At 45.9% G+C, this 21,973-nt stretch overlaps 2 protein-coding genes across 2 annotated transcripts in view; both read right to left on the bottom strand.

The window, feature by feature from the left end:
* Positions 1-21,973, bottom strand: part of LOC141567351 (butyrophilin-like protein 9) — a 365,947-nt gene that overhangs the window by 152,434 nt on the left and 191,540 nt on the right. The gene's annotated exons all lie outside the window — the stretch shown is intronic.
* Positions 4,370-12,912, bottom strand: LOC109439939 (butyrophilin-like protein 9). Its single transcript, XM_074313375.1, is given in 5 exon segments — positions 4,370-5,489; positions 5,492-5,581; positions 6,893-7,240; positions 8,563-8,685; positions 12,803-12,912. Coding segments are annotated over 4 exon segments (810 nt in total). The 5' UTR covers positions 8,669-8,685; positions 12,803-12,912; the 3' UTR covers positions 4,370-5,223.

Raw genomic sequence — 21,973 nt, 5'->3', positions numbered from 1 at the left:
TGGGAGGGTAGGGAGGGGGCGGTCTCAGTGCCTAAGGCTTCCATTCTCTGCCCGGCAGTGAGGGCTTAAACCACCGTTTTCAGCCTTCTTCCTTCAGTCTTTTCTCCGAGGTCTCTGCCGTGAGCGTTGGGTTCAGCCGTGTTATATGCTGCCCCCTCAGCCCTGTGGGCCACAAGCGGAGCCCTAGCAGTCCAAGTTCTTCCCTCTCCTGCAGCTGCGGTAGTTCTGGGAAGCAGCGAACTCGGATCACTGAGCTAGATCTGCGACCTGAGCCCGCTCAGCTCCAACTCTGCACTTCTCCCTTTCCTCCTCCCCCGCTCTTGCGATTCCCCCACCTTTGGGGGAATTCAGTAGTGGGCCTCTTTGTCTTGCCTGTCTGCTGTGCAGGGAGTCCTTTGTGGAGTTATAGTTGTTCCATTTGTTGTAAATTCCAGGGGAGATTTACAGAGGCTCTCCTCACGCAGCCATTTTGATGACGTCTCATTGTGGTTTTGATTTGCATTTCCCTCAGAACTGGTGAAGTTAAGCATATTTTCATATATCTGTTGGCCGTTTGTATGTCTTCTTGAGAGAAGTGTCCAGGTCTTCTGCCCATTTTTAAAATTCAATTGTTTGTTTTTTGGTGTTGAGTTGTATGAGTTATTTATATATTCTGAATATGACTCCTTTTTCTGATATACAGTTTGAAAATATTTTCTCACATTCTATAGGTTGCCTTTTCATTTTGTTGATGGTTTCTTTTTCTGTGCAGAAGTTTTTAGTTTGATGCAGTCTCACTTGCTGAGTTTTGCTTTGGTTGCTTGCACTTTTGATGTTAACCTAAAAATCATTGCCAAGAAACTTCCCTAGGCTTTCTTCTAGGAGTTTTATTTTATCAGGTGTTACATTTAAGTCTTTAATCCATTTTGAGTTAATTTTTGTGTTTGATGAGATAGGGATCCAATTTCATTTTTGTACTTGTGGTTATACAGTTTTCCCAACATCATTTGTTGAATAGATTATCCTTTCCCCATTTAGTGGTACTTAGTACCCTTGTCAAATATTTGTTCAGTACATATGTGGGAGTTTATTTCTGGGCTCCTGATTCTGTTCCATTGGTCTATGTGTCTATTTATTATGCTAGTACCATACTGTTTCAATTACTATACCTTTGTAGGATAGTTTGAAATCAGGAAGTATGGTTCCTCTGGCCTTGTTCTTATCCAGGATTGCTTTGGCTATTCAGGGTCTTTTTCATTCCACACAAATTTTAGGATTATTTTTTTTCTATTTCTGTAAAAAACATCTTATTAGAATTTTGATAGGGGTAACATCGACTGTATAGATGGCTTTGGGTAGTATGGACATTTTAACAATATTAATTCTTCTATTTATAAATTAGAATATCTTTCCATTTGTTTGTGTCTTCAATTTCTGTCATTGAAATCTTGTATTTTTTCAGCATGGTATAGGCAGAAAAACAGACACGTAGATAGATGGAATAGAATTGAGAACCCAGAAATAAACCGCCATAAATATAGACAGATAATTTTTGACAAAGCAAAAAACATACAATGGAGAAAAGACAGCCTCTTCAATAAATGGTGCTGCCAGACTTGGATAGCCACGTGCAAAAGAATGAAACTGGACTGCTATCTGTCACCATATACCAAAATTAATTCAAAATGGATCAAAGACTTAAGCATAAGACCTTACACAATAAACTGCATAGAAGAAAACATAGGTACTAAACTTAAGGACCTTGGGTTCAAAGAGCATTTTATAAATTTGACTCCAAAGGCAATGGAAGTAAAAGCTAAAATAACCGAATGGGACACTATATGAAACTTAAAAACTTCTGCACAGCAAAAGAAACCATCGACAAAATAAAGAGGCCACCAACTGAATGGGAGAAGATTTTTGCAAACAGTGCCTCCGATAAGGTGCTAATATCCAAAATATACAAGGAACTCATGAAACTCAACACCAAAAATCAAACAACCCTATTGAAAATTGGGCAGAGGACCTGAAGAGACATTTCTCCAAAGAGGACATACAAATGGCAAATAGACATATGAAAAAATGCTCAACATCACTAATCATCAGAGAAATACAAATCAAAACCACAATGAGATATCACCTCACCCCAGTCAGAATGGCTATCATCAACAAGACAAATAGTAACAAGTGTTGGAGAGGCTGTGGAGAAAAAGGAACCCTCATACACTGTTGGTAGGAATGCAGACTGGTGCAGCTGTTATGGAAGGTAGTGTGGAGGTTCCTCAAAGAATTACGAATAGAATTACCATATGACCCAGCAATCCCTCTCCTGGGTATCTACCCAAAAAATCTGAAAACATTTAGAGATAAAGACACATGTGCCCCAATGTTCATTGCAGCTTTGTTTATGGTGGCCAAGACATGGAAACAACCAAAATGTCCTTCGATAGATGAATGGATAAAGAAGTCGTGGTATATATACACAATGGAATACTATTCTGCGGTAAGGAAAGATGGCAGGGTCTGTCCAGGGGGTCTGAGGTCAGACCTCCTTGGCAACTTCACTTAGAGTGCTGGTGGGAGTGGAGAGGTGGGAGGCACAGAGGGATGGATTTAGAATTAGGTAGTTGCCATGCATCGCTTTCCAAAGGGAGAGTAAAGTCACTGAAGCCCTCCTTGCACCGCGCCCCCCCCCCTCCGTAACCCCACTGGCCCACAGTTTCCCTGGAGAAGAAACGAAGAAAAGAGGGAAATCTCGATGGATGAACACTGAGGCCTCACTTCCCCAAAGTGCACAGATTGGTTCTCCGTGCGTTCTGGGGACCAGACAGGGATGGATGCGCAAGGGAACCGGGCTTCGAGGGGGGGGCGGGGGGGGGGGCGGAAGCACAATCCTCAGCGGCACCTCTCTCTGCAGGGCTCCCAAGGCCCCGGGGTCTGACCCACTCTCCAGCTGGCCCCAGCGCCCCGCTTCTGCTAGGCGGAGGTGGGGGCGGAGAGCGCGCCACTCCCCTCGCTTACTTTCTCCGCCTGCTCCTTCAGCTTTTCTGAAAGCAAGAAGGGCAGAGAGCGGGGCTGTGTGTGCGCTTCCTGGGGGTCCCAGGCCCGCTCCCAGCCCCGCCCCCACCACCTTTTGCTGGCAGAGCGGCAGCGGGAAGAAGACCCCGCCTGCGGGTCCCTTGGGTTCGCTGTCGCTTGTGAAAGAAGCTCAGCGCCACCGCCGTGAGGAGCGCCAGGAGGAGCGGCAGTCCCACCAGAGTCCGGAGGAAAGCTCTCTTCCACGGGGAGGGTCCGGGTAAAAGTACGTCTGGAAAATACCCACGGGGTGTTGTCTCCATTTAGGCTCCAGTGGGTGTTTGCTCGATTTAGGCTCCATTTAACACTAAGTTACAGACTTTCTGGACACCGTGTGCCGGAAAATCTTCCCGAGTGACTGGCTGGCGCATTAAGCCTCCAGGGTCCAATCACAGTCACTGTAAAATGGGCGTGACTGCGGCTGCGCGGCGCTCAGGCGAATGTGGGAAAGCGAGGCACAGAGTCAGATTTGGATTTGCTCAGCAGAAAGGGAAAGTGCTGCGAAGGATGCGAAAGGAGGAGAGGGTGGGCCCCACCGACGCCCCCTGCTTAGAACTTCTGTGACCAGTCGCTGACCTCCCGCTACTTCTTCCCACGTTTGTCCCGCATCTGCAGGACATGAGAATCCAAGGTCAACCCCAGTGAATTATTGCTCTCCGCCCGCACTGTCCAATTCACAAGCCGTCTCCCCGCTTCTTGCAAACACTTGGCTTCTACTTCTGAACACACCTTTGGAAAAAGTTGATAGCAAAGCCGCGTGAGGGTTGACTGGCAGTTCCCTCTTTCCTCCCCAGGTTCCCTACGGAGCATACAGTGGCCAGAGGGTAGACATATAGGGGCAAAAATGGAGAGGAGCCCTTTAGAAAAGCTGTGGCAACTGAGTAATTTAGTCGGCGATAATTATTTAAAAAAATGATGTGTTTTTTTTTTAATCTCAGTCTTTTAAAAAGATATACTTTTTATTATGGTAAATATACAACATGAAATGTACCACCTTAACCCTTTTTAAGCTTACCGTTCAGTGGCATCAAGTGCCTGCACGTGGTTGTGCAAATCACCACCAGCACTTTTTCGTCTTCCCACAACGAAATCTGTCCCCATTAAACACTAACTCCCTGTTCCCCTCCCCCAGCCCCTGGGAGCCTCTATTCTAAATTCTGTCTCTATGAATTGACCACTCTAGATACCTCATATAAGTGGAACCCTACAATATTTGTCCTTTTGGGTCTGGCTTATTTCACTTAGCAAAATGTTCTACCCCTCTTCCCGCACCCCCACCCCCAGTTTTCTAGCAGTGCATTTTTATTGTCTTGTACAAAAATATTGGGCCACGATGGATATGTCCTTCACCACAGATGGTTTGCTAAGTAGTGATCTAGGGCTCAGTGTCTGATGCCACCCTGACCTGCGACCCTTGACCTTATCCCTGTTCCAGCCTCATCCACCTCCTTCTGTTCCTCCAATACCACACAGGGTCCCATCTCAGGGCCTTTGTATTTGCTGTTCCCACTACCTGAGTGCCCTCCTCACAGATATCTGTGTACTCACGCCCTTTGGAAAGGATAAACACAAATCTAAAGAGGGAAACAATGGGAATTTCACTGGTGTAAAAACGCAAAGAGACTTCCCTGTCCACTTTCTTGGACCATTTCCTTCAAAACAAAGTGTAATCTTTTCTTTATTCTTTTGAGATATATATGAATCATTTTGAAAGCTAAATTGCCTAATTGACTTCCCTAATCCACCCCCTTTAAATCCACATTCACACCACACCCTGCTAAGGTGCCTCAGCTCTCTTCCTTGCTTCCTTATTCTCTATAGCACCCAACAGCTTCTAATGTACTTGCACAATGTAATTCACCGTTTGTTCATCAGTTTCCCCCACTGGAATGTGAATCTGATGGCACGGGTTTGGGGCCCATTTTGGGTACTCAGTAAATATTGTTTCAGGGATGACCTTAGGAACACTTGGGCTCTCATCATGACCTTCAGTGAGTAGAGTTTCTGGGGTTGAGCTCACGGTTTTGTAATGTTGGCTCTCTGGTGCCTTCCCCGCTTACTGTTTGGGTTTTTAGTTGTATTCTTAGTAGGTTTCTGATATCCAAATTGGTGACTTTCAGATGTCAAGTTCAGCTTACCCAATACACAGGGTCCTGTGCCATTATGTCCTTAAAGGTGGCCTTTGGGACAATGGACATGGAGGATGTGATGACTAGAAAGATGAGGGTGAGCCGTTACCCACTGACCTGCTATTTGGATCACAAATTCTTTCTTCTGGATGAGGAGGGGGTTCTGGATCCAGCAGGACACATTTCGGTGGGCACCCCCTTGGACGACCACAGATGTTTCAAGACTCAATTGGCCCTGGGCATCCTGGACGATGGCTTCGAACTCTGGAGGGAGGCACTGCTCCCGATGGTCTCTCCACTGTGCATGGGCGTGGGGTACCAGCCATTGGAGCTACACCTCAGCTGAATGCCTCCTTCCTTGAAGCACTCAAGTGAGATGAGAGGGTCCGAGCCCAGCCCTGGGATAGGCAGGAGGAGTGGGAAAAATTAGGCTCCTTCTCAGAAGCTGTGGGTGAAGTTCAAGCCACCATTCATCATTTGCAGTCCCCATTAGGCCTTGTGAACTGTGACTGCTCCTAAACCACATGCGTGCTCATAGCCCTCCACCTGTGGACTGTAAATGACAGTCTGAATCAGTGGTGGCATGTGGGGACAGTACTACCCCTGAGGAACATTTGGAAATATATAGAGAAGACCGTTCAACTAGGAAGGGCTACTGGCATTTACTCATGTATGCAAGGGACAGTGGCCTTGGATAAAGAATCACATCTCCCCAATTTCAATACGTTGTCTTCTGTCCGTTTTGATTCCACCAGAGCTCAAGTGCCTGTGATATATGCACCCATTTGTCACCCCACACTTGTGGAGCAAGCTTTATATTTTAAATATGCAAAACATCAATATGGTCTAAATGCCAACATTGTAAAAAATGTATGTCGGGAAAGCCCCATACCTTTCTCCATCCTCTCTATCCCTTGCACCCCCTTCTTGGGTAAGTAATTTCATGAGTTTCTAGCTTGTCCTTCCCATGTTACTTTTGTGCAGTGCTCCTCCTTCTTTCTCACACAAAAGTTTACATAGTAGAGAACCTCTTATGCATCTGGCTCTTTTGCTCTTAACAACATCCTGGAAATCACTCCACACCAGTTCACAGAGCTGTTCCTTCTGTTTTGAGCTGCATAGTATGCACCACTCAGCATCTGAGCTTTAGATTGTTTCTGCTGATTTGCAATGACAAACAATGCTACAAATATTAGACTTACACATGTGTGTTTTTCATAGTTAGCTGGGGAAGGTGTATCTTCAGAGCAAACTCTTAGATTTGAGATTGCTGCTCAAAAGGTAGGTACACAGACAGTTTTCTTAACTATTGCCAAATTCACAGGCACTGGAGCTTTGTGACTTTGAACTCTGTCTAGAAGGTACAGAGCAGAAGACCAGCTTCCCACAGCTCCAACAAGAGTGTGTGGTCAAAGTTTTGCCAATCTGAGAGGTAAAAACTAAATGCCAGTGTAGCTTTAATTTGCCTTTGGTTCTTTATGAGTAAAAGTGACCATCCTTCCATATGTTAAAGGGCCTTTGTGAGTCTTTCTTTTTGTAAAGAATTATTTTATTCACTTTCTAATGGAACTTTCTTTTTATCTTTTTTTTTTCCAATTAAGCTAGTCTCCATTTCTCTGTGCATTCCAAACTGTTCTTGAGCAAAGCAGCTCTACCCCAATGGACACTTTCCTCCGTCTCCCCTGCTGGGGCTCCACCAGGTCACGTACCAGCTACCTCCAGCTCCCAGACAGCTTCTCCAGAGAAGTTGCTAGAGAGGAAGCGGCACCCGTAAGGGCCCTTATCAGCGGGGACCACGCGGTGGAGCTGTAGGATCACGAAGCCATCGGCGATCTCCTCCTTGAGGAGTTTGGTCCTGTTCCGGAACTGCGCCAGCTGCTGCCCGTGGGGCTCCTGTCGCCCCTGGTACAGGTGCACCACCTCAGAGGCCTGGCTGCGGAACCAGCGGATCTCCATGTGCTCGGCGTCCAGGTAGGGCGACAGGTGGCACTGGAAGTCCACCTCTTCCCCGACGATCGCCAGGATGGAATCCCCAGGGCCAACCACCTTGACCTCCTCTAGGAGGAGAAGCCAGAACAATGGCCCACATCAGCCCTGCTCAAATATAGGTCTTTACCACCTACCTCGGTTTGCAACTCAGAAATCTACAGTAAACCATTCAAATGAGGACGGGGAGACACTGTCATGTTTCTTGAACAAATAAATGTCATGAAAAAAGTGAATTGCTAATTTCTGCATGATGAAAATAGACATTTTCTGATTTTTGCTTTGTCTGATTTTCTAATTTTTTATAGTATACAGGTACAACTTCTGTAACGACACAGAGTATTAAAATTATCTATGGGGCTTATTGCTGTGTGTTCTTTTGTTCTTTTTTTAAAACTTAAAGACCAAATCCTGCCTTGGACATTTCTGTTCACCAGGACCTTTCGTTTGATGATCCTCTTCAATGGTGCCTCCCCCTGGCCCCTCATCTCCCCCCAAACTAGTCTGTTTTCTGCAGTTTCCATGACAGCTGTATTCCTGCTGCAGTTGTTCTGCCCGTGCTGTCCCCTGCCACTGGCAAGTCGTGATTCTTCCCTCTGGTTCTGTGCACCTCTTTTCCTACCTCCGAAGGTCAGCTAATAGCCAAGTTCATCCCAAAGATAAAAACCAAGTTCATCTCAAGCTCGACTGAAACCCCATCACCAAATATTCCATTCATGGATCCCTCCTCCCGTCCCTCACGTCACCCATGGAGCACACCAAGGCGACGCCTTCCTGTGTTCACTGTATTGGAGAGCTCCGTGGCCACTGAGTGGAGTCCCCACACCCTTCTGACAGCTTTTCTCCCCCACACCTGATGCCTGACCGTCTTCCTGAGTGCACCCTGCCTCAGTTTACCCTCTATCTGTCATGCTCCTGGAGAATATGTACCCTGCAAGCCTCTGCTCAAACAATTCCTCCTATCTATGGTTCTTGGCTTTCTGGAAAAAACAAATTGCTCTCTTACCTGTGCTCCCAAATCTTTGGGTATATTTCTCTTGCAGCCTGATCACACAGCTGGACAGGTGGATTTAAAAATACTTTCCAAGTGGTTCAGCCCCAGCACAGAACAATAAGAGTTCCTTGGCCCTGTCCTGCTCTGCCCCTGCCATGCCTATGAGCTGAGGGGTGGTGGGGAGTGTGTAAAGGGGGCTGGGGGGCTGGAATGATGGTGGAGCAGCACTGTGGGGCTGGGTGCTGCTGGCAGCCGGTGGCTCTTTAACCACTGGGATGGAAATCTTCTTAAATACTAGCACCGGGCAAGCTCTCAGCCCTGGGAGCACCCGGAGGAGGGATGAGAGGACGCTGATGGGCTCACATCCTGGCTGGCTGGACTGCAGGTCGGATACGCTACCTGAGTTTGGCTCCCCAGGCCGGAAGCAGAGGAGAAGGAGGAAGAAGAGACCGCTGGGCTGAGGCAGGAGCTGGAAGGAGCCCAGGAAGACTGGGCAATCTACCATCTCAGCAGTGGGGCCACCTGAAGAGGGAAAGAGATGCTGGAGTGAGGTGAGAGAGCTGGACCCCGACCCATCAGGCCAGAGGTCTGTTAGTGCCTGAATGATCTTTTGTCTGGTTCTTAGCAGCCCCAGTGCCTGGCTTCTTTTAAATCGTAGCAGGATGTGAGAGCTGCTTCCAATTTTACCAGGCAGCTCTGCTAATGGCATCACTGGCCTTGCTCGGACTCGTGGAGCCACATGTGGACACTTCCCAGAGGAAGCGGCTTCTGAGGTTCACGTTGTTTTAGAGCCACAGAAATACAGTCACACAGTGTGTTGGGGCTCAGCTAGGATTTGGTGACTTTCTCTAAACAAAGGGAAATCTATACAAACTCTCCCATGCGTTTTCATTCTCCCTGCCTGACCTCGCTCCCACTTCCCTTTGTCCTGGAACATCAGGCCCATAAAATAAAGGAATAAACACAGAGTTCTGACCTTTCAGAGTGGGACGCATGCCTGGAAGCTGCCTGCCAACTTCAACCACACCTAGGACAGCTTCCTCCTGTCCTAGAACCCAAGTGTGGCCTCCAGGAGATCAGCTGGTGACTGTCCCTGAGTCTACAGCATCTTTGAGGTCACGGTGAAGCAGTAGTTTATCTACTTCCACTCCACCCTCCTCCCCAGTCTGCGGTGCAGGAGCCCAGCCCCAGCCCAGGAGAGGGCCATCCTCTCACTCCCGATACCCCCGTTGGGCCTGCAGAATGTCTCACAGTCTGACAGCCATGAGTATGAGCAACCAGTGCATCTTAGAATATACTGTCCTGTCCACAGGTGTCCTCTGTTTACTTGTGGCAATATAGGTAGATTTTGTAACGGGCTGAACCTCAATTTCTTTGCTTTCATGATGGAAGAAACCAGAGCCAACTCAGAGGTCATTAAGCCTCCCGTAGGTTGACTGGGTGCTCTAAATAAATGCCAGCACCTCCTCCCTCTGCTTCTACCTCCCAAATTATTGCTCTCTGCTCTCCACCTTCTTCCAGAGCCCTTATCCCTCTCCTTTCACTCCATCACAGCACCTGGGGGGGGGCACACACAATTTCTACTCTCAGCATCCTCTTCCTCCCTGCTCTCCCCTTCTGCCACCACACTCCACTGTTTGGTTTTCCTTTTCCCACAGACCCCACAATGTGGCACATGCTCCTGGGGTCCTAGGCCACAGAGCCCCAGCTTTACCGTTAGCATAGCAGTGACAGGGTTTAGATAAGAGACTTGACAACTGCTGGTCCTGCAGCAGGAAATTGGTCACAGGATGTGTGCACGTGAGTTAGTGGTGGGCAGAGTCCCCAGGTCACCCCTGAGCTGGAAGGACCTGGGCAGGTGAGAGTACGATGGAAAGGGTTGATGACCTGTGAGGTGAGTGAGGGGCCTGCCCTCCTGAAGCTCACATACAAGTGGGAAGACGGGGGTGGGGGGCTAGTTGGAGCAGCTTCATTTGGGTTTCAGTAGGAGCCTATGTGGGGTGAGGAGGTCGGAGTCCCTTCTGGAGGGGACCTGGCTGTTTTCATGGCCAGCAGCTGTTGGAATAGCTGTTCCCACAATAACCAGAACAACAGCTGCCTTGGGCTGGGGTCCAGGCTCTGGCCAGACAGTCCAGCCTCACATCCTTTTGGCTGATGGCAGGAACATGTGTGTGTCAGGCCTGGAAACCAGTAGGGAAGAACCCAGAGCAGGGGCTACACGCCGGCTCTGTGTTTTCTCTCCCTCTCCCTGTTCCCTTCTCTTCTCTTTTGGGCTTCTGTCTTTTCTTCTGGACTCTCGACATAGGACCCCAGAATGGCGAAGCCATGAGGCTCTATCAGCACCAGCAAATGCCCTCCAAACAAGAGGGCTTTGAGACGGCTATGGATCCATTTGGATTGTCCGGCTTCTGAGGAACTGGCGAGGACTTGTGAAGGTGGTCACTTGACTTGTCCCTGTGGCAGCCATGGGACATTAGGCCCACAGCTGGGGTGGGGACACTTCACAGGAGGAGCAGTCACTCCAATGTCCCTGGGCAGGGGAGGCTACCACCTGCAGGGGAGGGGCAGTCTGTGTTTTCCAGACTCTGGAATTACTGCAAGACCACAGTTGTCTGTTTGATACACCCATGTGATTTCCATCACTGAGGCTCCAAGGGCAGGAGGTGGTACACATGCACGTAGGCATGCAGGCATGTGCCCACAGTAATAAAAGTGAGCACAGATTGAACGCTTAGTATCTACTCAGCATTTTCCTGTACCAGAAGTATTAGTATTGTTATTGCCCTAGGTCCAAATCACACAAGGAAACTGAGGCACAGGGAGGCTAGGTGACCTGCTCACACACAGTTAGGAGGTGGTAGAGTAGGGGCTCACCCCAAGCTCTGGGCTTCTCTGAATACAAATTCCTCATCAGCTGTGCCAGGAGTCAGGCTGAGTGCACTCTCAGTCCCCTTTTTCCCAGACCACAACCCCTGTTAGGGACCCCTTGGCCACAGACCTCAGTGCTTGCCCTGAGAGCAACTCACATGCACTGAAGAAGCAGCTTGAGTCCCCAGGTGTGAGCCCCGAGACCGAGCGAGCAATCAACCAACCAGCCAACCAGCCAACCACCTACCCAACCAACCAACCAAAAATGAATAAAAATCTAAAACCCCACAGCTGATAAAATAACTGAAAACCAGAGTATCCCTCAGAGCTTCTCAGGAGCATCTTCTTGGACAGGAGGGACATACCCTGTGGTCGCTCTGCTCCCAAAACAGAAGGACATGCCTTGAAACCCCTTAATCAGAGGGAGATAGTCTAGTCTGGTGGTTTCCTGAAGGGACTTCGGAGGGGCTGAACACCCCACCGTGCTCCAAAAGACACCTCTGTCCTACCTGCTGCCTGAAGTTGCCCTTTCTGACCTCGTTCTTCACTTCAAAGGCTCTGTTCCTCACTGGGGGTCAAGGGCCCTGTGAGGGGGACACTCTCTGCTCTCACCTATTTGCAGCACAGCATAAATGGATTTTAGATTCTCGTTCGAGTGAGGAGGTTTTGCTGGGGAAAGGTGAGGTTCTGGATGCGCTGGATAGATATTTGGGAAAGATGGAGCAGCCAGTGAGAGGAAGGATGGCCAGAATGGGGGTCTGGGGCTGGAGCTAAGCTTTGCTGAGTGGGTACATTCTCCCTGCTCCCTGGGGAGCCTCTGGGACGTCCCATCCTGAAGACACAGGGAGGAGCAAGTGCTGTGCACACTGGAGCTGAAGAAATACCGCCACCCTCCACCCAGGGGAAGCCCATTCCCCCCTTTTCTCTTTCCTTCTCCTTTTCTCCCTGGCCCACTGCAACCACATTACAGTTTTCTTTTATTTGCTTGTGTTCTGTTTATTTTTTGGCAGAAACTTGTGAAAAATTTATTTATATAAAACTCATACAGCAATACTATTTTTACATTTGTACAATACATATGATATGTGATATGATACTGAATACGAAAGTCTAAAATGTCTAGAATTGTGCTGTCCAATACTGTCGCCACTAGCCACACATGGCTATTTAAATTTAAGTTAAGTAAAATAGCACTAGCTACGTTGTAAATGTTTATTATGGTCCTGCACCTCCAATCACTAAACAACACAGAATGGCCTCTTGATTTTTCTTTAAAGCTGTTGAGTATCTCTGTAAAGGTTATTTTTTTACTTTTGTTACTTTCTTGAGCTTGGACACTGCACCATCCTTACTCCATTCCCCGTGTCCTAGTTGAAAGCCCCAGGGTAGGGTGTTTGCACTCTTGCACCCTCTCCCCTTCCAGCACCCGCTCAAAGCATGGCTCTTCACAGGCTGTCAATTGATGCTCACTGGCTTGCTTTGGTTTGATCTCAATAGGCCCACAAGACGGTTTCTACTGCTAGTCTCTAAGGGAGATGAACCGCCCTGATAAGCGACCCTCAGTGAAATGGGATTCGTCGGAATCCTGCCTCCTCAGGTGGAACTGCACAAAAGGGCATCTCCCCGTGGCCACCCTGCATCCCACCCTGCAGCCAGGCTCAGGTGATATGATGGGGCCAAGGAATCTGCGCCCTGCCTCCAAAAGCCATCATTTTCTGCTATCAGTTCTGAAAGGTGCGGTCCAGACAGGCACTAAGAATGAGCCACGTACCTGGCAGGTTGCAGCAAAGGGTCCGAAATGGCAATGAGCCCTGGCAATCCCAACTCCACTGCAAAGCAGATGATTGTTGTAAAGAGTCTTGGTCCCAGTTGAGGGGGCCAGCTCATGTGTGACAGAATTACCCACCTACCTCCCACCTTAAGACACACGCTGCTTGCTCAGCCCTTTGCTATAAAAATCAAGATAGAGAGTGCCGTCATAGGAATGGCGACAGCGGAGCGCACTTTTTGAGTTCTCCTGTGGATCTTATCACAAACGGGACTTATAACCCATCAAAGGACTCTCTGCTCATCACACAGAACAGCTAAGAGACTCATGCAAGGATTACTTGCAGGTGGGCAAAGTGGGCGAGCAGGGGAAGAGGGAAGGGAGCGGAGTGGAGACGTGGCCGGCATCTGCGGTTGTGGAAACGCAGCCGGCATCCGCAGCTGCAGAGATGCAGGCGGTCCCAGGTGGGAACAGAGACCACAAAAGCCAAGAGGTGGGCTCTTTCCCTGCGTCCCACAGCTGATCTCTCCTGCCGAGGGGGCAGCATATCCAGCATTTGAGGCAATAACCTCAGCTGATACCTCCAGTTTTGCCCTAAGCCGGACAAAGGACACAAACTCCATACCTGGGCCCCTCCCCCCCTCTTCCAATCCTACCACCTCCTTTCCAGAGACTTAAACTGGTCCCTGAACTGAGGAGCAGTGTCAGATTACAGAGGGGCCTTAGTGCTTAGGCTCTGGGAAGAATGGCGGCAGCTCTGACCCAGGGAAGAGGCTGGGAAGAGTGTGATTTTGCTGGGCTGGGAGAGAAGGGACCTCTCCACCCCAGACACCACCTTTTCTGGCCTGCGGGAAGAGTGTGACATGGCTGCGCTGGGAGAGAGAAGACCCTCCATCCCCAGCCCCCACCCTTTCTGGCCTGCCTAGGGCGGGCAATTACATCTGTGGAGGCACTTCCAGGGATCAGCAGTAAGCAGCAGACGCAGCTCTGGGCTTTCAGCAGCTCAGAAATATCCTGCCTGCCACACACACACTACACACACACACACACACACACACACATACACACACACACACACACACACACACACACACACACACACACACACACAGAAGAAGTGCTCTAAGACTCAGGAGAACTGGACACAGGGCTGGTGGTGCTGCACTCAGTGTGCATATGTGCAGGCAAGGGCAGAAACTGCACTGACTTTGTAAAAACTACCATCCAGACCCCTCAGCCCCATGCATCTAAATCTGCAGTCCCAACGTCACTCTGGGCACCAGGTGACCGGCTCTGCCTGTACCATATGCAGGGGACTCTTTGGTACAGCAGAGGACAACCTGGAGATTACTTGGTGGGCTTAAGCCAAGACTGGCGCTGCTTTTGGTTTTGTTTTGTCTTTATATCTTTGATATCTTTCCTTGTGTTGAGTGAGGGTTGTCACTTGTTTTTACATGTGAATGTATTTGATTTTTCTTTGTTGTTGTTGTTGTTGTTGTGCTTGGTGATTTGCTTTGTTCTGAAATTGCCCTACCAGGGCCCAGCTTAAGAGGCACAAGATTCAACATACCCAGAGGCCAACTCCAGACCAAACCAGAGTACTACCGGGTTTGACCTACAAGTGACACACCCAGAGGGAATTCTCTACAGGCACAAGAGCCCATAGAGTCCAAGCCTCATTTGAGCGGTCAACTCTCACGCAGCAAAACACCCGGCGGTGGGCAGAGCCAAGTCTCACAACTAGTCAGCCTAAGAGTTAACCCCACCTACTCACAAGCAAAAAGCAAATAAAGATCTTCTTTAACAGGACAATATACACGACACAAGAGTCACCTTTGGAGCACACGCAGAGGAGAAGAACCAAGTAGTGCAAGTCAAATATAAAGGACACATACTACAAAAGATAACCCAGCAAGAACTAAGAACTCTAGGAGATCTACCTAATACATCGAAGCAAACACAGAGAGTCAGCCAGAATGGGGAAACAAAGAAACATGTCCAAAATAAAAGAACAGAAGAAACCTCCAGAAATGGAACCAAATGAAACAGAGGTAACCAACCTATCAGAGACAGAGTTCAGAACACTGATGATAAGAATGTTTAAGTGCTTAGAGATGACACAAAGAAGGATGTGGAAATCATAATGAACAACCAGTTAGAACTAAAGAACACAATTACCGAAATAAAGAACTCACTTGAAGGAATTAACAGCAGGTTAGATGAAGCAGAGGATCGAATCAGTGACTTAGAAGACAAGTTAGCAGAGATCACCCAAACAGAACAACAGAAAGAAAAAAGAATAAAAAACAATGAAGATGGTTTAAGAGACCTCTGGGATAACATCAAGCGCAACAACATGCATCATAGGAATACCAGAAGGTGAAGAGAGGAAGCAAGGGATTGAGAACATATTTGAAGTAATAATGTCCAAAACTTCCCTAACCTGATGAAGGAAACCAACATACAAGCCCAGGAAGTGCAGAGAGTTCCAACCAGGATAAACCCAAACAGGTCCCCACCAAAACACATTATAGTTAAAATGGCAAAGGTTAAAGACAAAGAGAGAATCCTAAAAGCAGCAAGAGAAAGACAGATGGTTACATAAAAGGAATTCCCATAAGACTATCAAATGACTTTTCTACAGAAACATTGAAGGCCAGGAGGGAGTGGCAGGAGATACTCAAAGTGATGGAAAACAAAGGCCTACAACCTAGATTGCTTTATCCAGCAAGGCTATCATTTAAAGTTGATGGAGAGATAAAGAGCTTCCCAGAAAAGAATAAGCTAAAGGAATTTATTACCACCAAGCCAGCATTGCAAGAAATACTAAAAGGACTTCTGTAAATAGAAGAAAGATGAAAACAATCTAATTACAAATTTAAAAATGGCAATAACTATGTACCTATCAATAATCACTTTAAATGTAAATGGATTAAATGCTCCAATCAAGAGACATAGGGTGGCTGAGTGGATAAGAAAGCAAGACCCTTGTATATGCTGTATACAAGAGACTCACCTCAGATCAAAAGACACACACAGGCTGAAAGTGAAGGGTTGGAGTAAGATATTTCATGCAAATGGAAATGAGAAGAAAGCTAGAGTTGCAATACTTATATCTGACAAAATAGACTTTAAAATGAAGAACATATTAAAAGACAAAGATGGGCACTATATAATAATAAAGGGATCGATCCGACAAGAGGACATAACCCTAGTAAACATCTATGCACCCAACATAGGAGCACCTAAATATATAAAACAGATATTGACTGACATAAAGACAGAGATCAACAGTAACACTATCATAGTAGGGGACTTCAACACACCTCTGACAACAAGGGACAGGTCTTCCAGACAGAAAATCAATATGGAAACAACAGCCTTAAATGACACATTGGACCACTTGGATTTAATCGATATTTTCAGAGCATTTCACCCCAATGCTGCAGAATACACGTTCTTCTCAAGCGCACATGGAACATTTTCCAAGATAGACCATATGTTAGGCCACAAAACAAGTCTTGATAAATTTAAGAAAATTGAAATCATACCAATTGTCTTCTCTGACCACAGTGCTATGAAATTAGAAATGAACTACAGGAAAAAACTGGAAGACACACAAATTCATGGAGGCTGAATAACATGTTACTAAATAATGAATGGGTCAAGCAGGAGATCAAGGAAGAAATCAAAAGATATCTCAAGACAAACGAAAATGAAAACACGATGACCCAAAATCTATGGGATGCGCAAAGCAGTCCTAAGAGGGATATTCATAGCACTGCAGGCCTACCTAAAGAAACAAGAAACATCACTAATCAACAGTTTATCTTCACACTTAAGGGATCTGGAAACAGAACAGCAAAATAAGCCCAAAGGGAGGACAAGGAAGGAGATAATAAAGATCAGAGTGGAAATAAATGAAATAGAAACCAGAAAAACAATACAAAAGATCAATGAATCCAAGAGTTGGTTCTTAGAGAAGATAAACAAAATCGACAAACCTTTAGCCAGACTCACTTAAAAAAAGAGAGAGAGGACCCAAATTAATAAAATCAGAAATGAAAGAGGAGAAGTGACAACAGACACTGCAGAAATACAAAAAATTTTAAGAAATTACTATGAGCAACTATATGCCAACAAATTTGACAATCTGGAAGAAATGGACAATTTTCTAGAGGCGTACAACCTTCCAAGGCTAACTCAAGAAGAAACAGAAAACCTGAATAGACTGATTACCACCAGGGAAATTGAATCAGTAATCAACAATCTCCCAACAAACAAAAGCCCTGGACCAGATGGTTTTACAGGTGAATTTTACAAAACGTTCAAAAAAGAATTATCACCTATTCTCCTCAAGCTCTTCCAAAAAATCCAGAAGGAGGGAAGACTCCCAAACACTTTTTACGAAGCCACTATCACCCTGATCCCAAAATCAGACAAAGACACCACAAAAAAAGAAAACTACAGGCCGATATCGCTAATGAACATAAATGCAAAAATCCTCAACAAAATGTTAGCAAACAGAATTCAGCAATACATTAAAAAGATCATACACCATGATCAAGTGGGATTCATCCCTAGTATGCAAGGGTGGTTCAACATCCACAAATCAATTAATGTGATACACCACATTAACAAAATGAAAAATAAAAATCACATGATCATATCAATAGATGCAGAAAAAGCATTTGATAAAATCCAGCAGCCATTTATGATAAAAACCCTTAAGAAAGTGGGAATAGAGGGATCATATCTCAACATAATAAAGGCCATATATGATAAACCCACAGCTAATATTATACTCAATGGGGAAAAGCTAAAACCATTCCCTTTAAAATCAGGAACAAGGCAAGTTTGCCCACTTTCTCCACTTCTATTCAACATAGTGCTGGAAGTTCTAGCCACAGCAATCAGACAAGAAAAATAAAAGGCATCCAAATCTGTAAGGAGGAAGTAAACTTGTCATTATATGCAGATGACATGATACTATATAGAGAGAACCCTAAAGACTCCACCAAGAAACTATTAGATCTGATAGATGAATTTAGTAAAGTAGCAGGATACAAAATTAATATTCAGAAATCAGTTGCATTTGTATATACCAATAATAAAACATCAGAAGGAGAAATTAAAAAATCAATCCCATTTAAAATTGCTCCAAAGACTATAAAATACCTGGGAATAAATGTAACCAAAGAAGTAAAAGATCTGTACTCAGAAAATTATGAGACACTGAAGAAAGAAATGAAAGAAGATACAAATAGATGGAAACACATCCCATTTTCATGGATAGGAAGAATTAATATAGTTAAAATGTCCATACTGCCTAAGGCAATATACATATTCAACACAATTCCTATCAAACTACCAATGACATTTTTCACAGAAATAGAACATATAATCCTAAAATTTATAATGGACCATAAAAGATCCCGGATAGCCTCAGCAATCTTGAGAAATAAGAACAAAGTGGGAGGTATAACAATACCTGACATCAAATTATATTAGGAGGCTACAGTAATCAAAATGGCATGGTACTGGCAGAAAAACAGACACATAGATCAATGGAACAGAATAGAGAGTCCAGAAATAAATCCATGCCTATATGGCCATTTAATCTACGACAATGGAAGCAAGAATGTATGGTGTGGTAAAGACAGTCTATTCAATAAATGGTGCTGGGAAACCTGGACAGACACATGACAAAAAATGAAGCTGGACCACCTCCTTACACCATATACAAAAATAAATTCAAAATGGCTTAAAGACTTAAATGTAAGATCTGAAACCATAAAATTCCTAGAAGAAAATATAGGAAGAAACTTCACAGACATTACCCAGAGCAAGATTTTTACTGACATATCCCTTCGCCCGAGGGAAGTAAGAGAAAAAATAAACATGTGGGATTACATCAAACTAAAAAGGTTTTTCACAGCAAAGGAAGGTTTCCCTACTGAATGGGAAAAGATATTTGCCAATGATATATCTGACAAGGGGTTAATATCACAAATTTATAAAAAACTCACTCAACTCAACTCCAAGAAAACAAACAACCCAATTAAAAAATGGGCAGAGGACATGAAGAGACATTTTTCTAAAAAGGACATACAGATGGCAAACAGACATATGAAGAAATGCTCAACCTCACTAACCATCAGAGAAATGCAAATCAAAACCACAATGAGATACCACCTCACCCCAGTCAAAATGGCTAGCATCAATAAATCAACAAACAACAAGTGCTAGCGTGGATGTGGAGAAAAGAGAATGCTTGTGCACTGTTGGTGGGATTGCATATTGGTGCAGCCACTATGGAAAACAGTGTGGAGGTATCTCAAAAATCTGAAAATGGAACTACCTTATGATCCAGCAATCCCACTCCTAGGTATCTATCCGGAGAAATCCAAAATTCCAATTCAAAAATCTTTATGCACTTCTATGTTTATTGCAGCACTATACACAATAGCCAAGACATAGAAACAACCGAAATGCCCATCGGTAGATGACTGGATTAAGAAACTGTGGTACATTTATACAATGGAGTATTACGCAGCCATAAAGAAGAAAGAAATCTTACCGTTTGCAACAACATGGATGGACCTAGAGAACATTATGTTAAGTGAAATAAGTCAGACAGAGAAAGACAAATACCATATGATCTCACTTATATGCGGAATCTAAAGCAAAGAATAAGTGAATTAACTAATCAGAAACAGTTTTGGAGACATAGAAGAAAAACTGAGGGTTGCTAGAGGGGCGGAGGGGTGGGGATAAGGGGGAAGGTGACGGGATTAGAAAACAGTCGGTAACCGCAAGATGGCCACGGGCTTTGAAAATTAATTTGGGGAACGTAATCAATAATGTTGTAAAGATTTTGTAGGGTATCCGAGGGACACGTGTCCCATTTGGGAGACCACCTCAGGGATGATGTAGATACCTGATCACTGCACTGTACACCTGAAGCTGAACAATAGATTATAGATATAGATATAGATATAGATATAGATATAGATATAGATATAGATATATGTATATATATGTATGTATATGGTTACAGGAAGCAGAGTACAGCATTAGGAATAGAGACAGTGGAAATGTAATGGCTCTGTGGGATGTCAGAGGGACAGTGGGTGGGGGAGGGAGGTTCACACAGTGTGAGGGATATAAATGATAAACGTCTAAGTATTACTTTGTCTTGTGCAGCTGAAACTAATAAAAAAAATCAAGATACATAGAACAAAAGGGGGAAGTCACTGTTACATCCTGTCTCTGTGAGGCAATCATGAATTGAATTTCCATAGAACACGTCCCTCCATGGTCTTAAAAGGAGGGGAAAGGTATTGGGAGTTTTGTGGACTGCAAACTGCAGAAACTCAAAGGACACAGTGCTCCAGCTGGCTGCCCCGGGCCTGGACTCCAGGGAGGCGGGATGGCCATCCCTAGCCAGCCCCTCAATCCTCACCTTCACAGCAAAGGATACAGAGACTGGACTGAAATATCGCTAACTAAGGGTTAGGAAAGATGTGGCACCCGGTTCTTAACCAGCTGTAGCCTCCTCTGCAGGTCAAGGGCAATAAGCTAGATTGGGACCATTGCTATAAGTAAATCCTTCAAGAGCTGGTCACATACAGCTTGGAAATGAAGTGGGGCACTGTATCGGGATTTCTCTAATGCAGTAGAGCTCAGAAACGAAGAAGCAGCCATCACCCCACTACACCGTGTTGTGCCAAATGCCACTTTGCAACTAATACCACCATGCAACTTTGGTATTAGTGGGAGAGAAGCACGGTGGGTCAAGGTGCCAGCCACATGGCTGCATCCCACACTGACATCCTCCCTAGGGGCAGGTCAGTGCTGTGGCACAGGGCAGACCAGCTCCTGCAGGACCTCCCCTCCTCCTGCAGGGACTCCCAGAAATGCCTAGTGTTGGGGAGTGGGCTGTGCAGGAGCTAGGCTGTGGGTGAGCAGGTGGAGGAGGTGACCCTTCATGCCCAGGTGGCTGGTGCCTGCATTTCGGGCTTATGCATGCATAAAGATGTCCTAGGACAGCAAAGGGAGCTGAGTGGTGAGCTCACATGGTGGGTGCTGGTGCCTGGGACTGGGAGACAAGGAGGGCTCAGGGACAGATTAAACTGAAAGTGGCCACTAAACAAAGAGCAGGATGAGGGAAGTGATGGGGGTGCAAGGAGGGGACAGACATTCAGAGTGGAGGGAGGTAGTTAGTACATGTGGGGTATGAGAGGCTATGGGCTTGCCAGGAGAGTTTATGAAAATCACCAGTGGGAGCAAAGACTGGAGAAGAACAGATGGCACCAAGTTGCAAAGGACTTTTCAAGCCACACAGAGAAGAACATTGGTCTACGGGCAGCCAAGAGCTTTTTGGAAGTTCGAGGGATCTGAAGTGATTCAGGCTAGAGAAGAAAAAAGGCATTTGTATGGAGGGGTTATTTGAAATTGTTAATGCTGCCTTTTCATTGTAATGTGGAGTAGTTGAATTAGAAACAATGAGCATAAATATAATGAAAATCTCCTGCCAAAAACTTCCAACCATTTTATGTTTTCATAATAAAGATGACCAAAACAAACCGAAGTTGCCATAGACAGCACTGGAGGCCCCAGTGGCTGGTACCTGGGCCCAGGATGGCGTCAGGGTCCAACTACTACAGACCTAGGCTACTGGAGGCTCTGGGGACCCTGTGTCCTGGGGCAGCTTCTGAGCTTCCCCACCTTAGGACAGCAGAGAGGAGCAGTGCTGAAGGGCCTGAGTCAGGAGTTAGACCCACCCAGTGTCCCTGGGAGAGAGGCGTATCTCCTGAGGAGCCTCAAGGAGAGGAAGCAGAGTGGGTTGGGGAAGATGGACTGAGTCTGGAGGCCGGGGGGAGAATGGGTCTCAAAGCACTTGGTGAGTGGCCTAGGTGATGTCTTGTTCCCTTTCTGTCCCTAAGGGAGTAAGAAGTACAAGTCCAAGAACTAGCAGAAGACAGTCTAATTCAACTACTCCACATTACAATGAAAAGTCAGGAGTAACATTTCCAAATAGCCCCCCCCATACAAATGCCTTTTTTCTTCTCTAGCCTGAATCACTTCAGATCCCTCGAACTTGCAAAGAGCCCTTGACTGCCTGTAAAACAACTTTCTTCTCTGTGTGGCTTGAAAAGTCCTTTGCAACTT

Source organism: Rhinolophus sinicus, linkage group LG10 (genome assembly GCF_036562045.2).
Source record: "Rhinolophus sinicus isolate RSC01 linkage group LG10, ASM3656204v1, whole genome shotgun sequence".
In the NCBI taxonomy this organism is placed as follows: domain Eukaryota; kingdom Metazoa; phylum Chordata; class Mammalia; order Chiroptera; family Rhinolophidae; genus Rhinolophus; species Rhinolophus sinicus.
The sequence above is the reverse complement of the archived record's forward strand: the minus strand, read 5'-3'. Positions and strand labels throughout refer to the sequence as shown.